The 1,838-nt window shown below is 39.8% G+C and overlaps 1 protein-coding gene across 1 annotated transcript; it reads left to right on the top strand.

The window, feature by feature from the left end:
• Nucleotides 1-508: 508 nt before the first annotated feature.
• LOC128735652 (pupal cuticle protein-like) lies at nucleotides 509-933 on the top strand. Its single transcript, XM_053830137.1, has 2 exons — nucleotides 509-523; nucleotides 589-933. Exons 1-2 carry the CDS (start codon nucleotides 509-511, stop codon nucleotides 931-933), a joined length of 360 nt encoding a protein of 119 aa, XP_053686112.1.
• The last annotated feature ends 905 nt before the right edge of the window (nucleotides 934-1,838 follow it).

Below are 1,838 nucleotides of genomic sequence, written 5' to 3'. Positions count from 1 at the left end.
CAGGTATAATAGTGTATATATGAAATATACCCATATTTATTTTCTGAACATTTGAATATACCATCGTGGCTTTATTTTGTTCTTATTACGTTTTATTATGTCTTCCGATTTCAACTGATCGTTCAAATTCTTATATAATTCCGGTACTCTTCACCAAACGCCAATGTTTGAACTTTGAAGAATAGGTGGTAGACAATGACCCTTTTGAAGTGTCGGTCAACACATCAGTTTGAAATGCTGACTCGTCCCGTGCTCGAAAATCTCGTGCCGCAAGTCCAGATAACCACTTTTATGCAGAGCAATGTCACGCGACTTGTTGGGCTACCTATCTCTGTCTTTGTTCTTCTTCTGCATACAGTTCGGCCGCATGATCGTCTGCCTTGTTGCATCATGATCAACGTTTAGCTAATGGATTGACTTATGCGGCGATGATGGTAATGTGTTGATATAAAAGAAGATGGTTAAGCCGGCCCGCTGATCAGTGCTATCGATGTGGTTTAGTGGCAGAATGAAAGCTGCTCAGGTATAGGTTTTATTGCTAATCTAGTTAGTTAGAGGTGTTTTAAATTGATTCAAACTGTAATTCAGATTGCGTTAGTTGGAGTCTTGGCCATGCTGGCCGTCTTTGCGGGCGCGCAGGATGCGAAGATTGTGGAGCACGACCAGAACGTCAACCCGGATGGTTCGTATTTCTATCGTTACGTCCTAACGGACGGTACAGAGGCACAAGAGCAAGGCGTTGGAGGCCAATCGGCCACTGGTGGCTACAAGTATACCTCTCCGGAAGGGGAAGTGATAGAGATCACTTACACGGCGGATGAGAATGGTTTCAATCCGCAAGGTGATGCTATTCCGCAGCCACCTCCAATTCCGGATGCCATTCTGCGGGCTTTGGAGTACATCCGTACGCATTCGAAACCTTTTAGGAAATAATTATAATTGTGATCGAAGTAGATATGTGTTCAGTGATGCAAGTACCTATATAATTGTTTAATAATGAAACTCTGTTTAGTGTACGAAACGTGATAATAAGGTGCATTAGTGTGATTAAAACTATAGAAATAGATTATCGTAAAAAAGTATATTGAAAAAGTATATTTAGAAAAAAATAAATTAGAATTAACAAAATTGATTAATTTTCTTCTAAAATGTGAGAATTATGTACGTGTAATGCAAATTCAAAGCAATTCCAGATATAAAGCTTTGTTGATGGCTTAAATTCATTCATTTTTGATAACATACAATAACGGGCAGATTGATTTTTCGATTTCGAAACCCGAACCTGCGCTCTCGTCCTCGTAGAACAGCCCACAGGAGTGTTACATTTCGCTCGATGTTTACGTTACAGGAAGCCACGCGCCCGAAGCGATGTATCGGGTGCACAAAGGACATGCGCACCACCGCGTAAACCACGGTTGGTGTTTTGCTCCTTTCAAAGCGCTTCTCTGGAGATTTTCAAACTGTCAAAGTTGATGAGGTATTTCTGTGCAGTGTGGAGTGTTTTTTGTTCTGTCTTACATTTTTTGAAATTACTGTGGACTCTTTTGAACAATTTGTGAAACATTCGAAAGCCATTGGTTTTTAATTGTGCTTGGAAGATTTTTTGTTAATTTCAGTGCAGTGTATTAATCTATTTCGATCATTTTGACGCCGTCTGTGAAAAAGCACGGGTAAGAGTGATGGCATTTCGCATGTGACTTGTTCTTCCAGCTTCTTGTAAGAAAATGAGATCAAACAGTTTGTTCGGTTTTGTAAGTCTCGCTATGCTACTGGAGTGTGCTCATTAATAATTCATTGGGTATTGATTTTGTAATAATGGTATCATTTCGTATCGATAA

The sequence above is a fragment of the Sabethes cyaneus genome, chromosome 2, assembly GCF_943734655.1.
Source record: "Sabethes cyaneus chromosome 2, idSabCyanKW18_F2, whole genome shotgun sequence".
In the NCBI taxonomy this organism is placed as follows: domain Eukaryota; kingdom Metazoa; phylum Arthropoda; class Insecta; order Diptera; family Culicidae; genus Sabethes; species Sabethes cyaneus.
The sequence above is the reverse complement of the archived record's forward strand: the minus strand, read 5'-3'. Positions and strand labels throughout refer to the sequence as shown.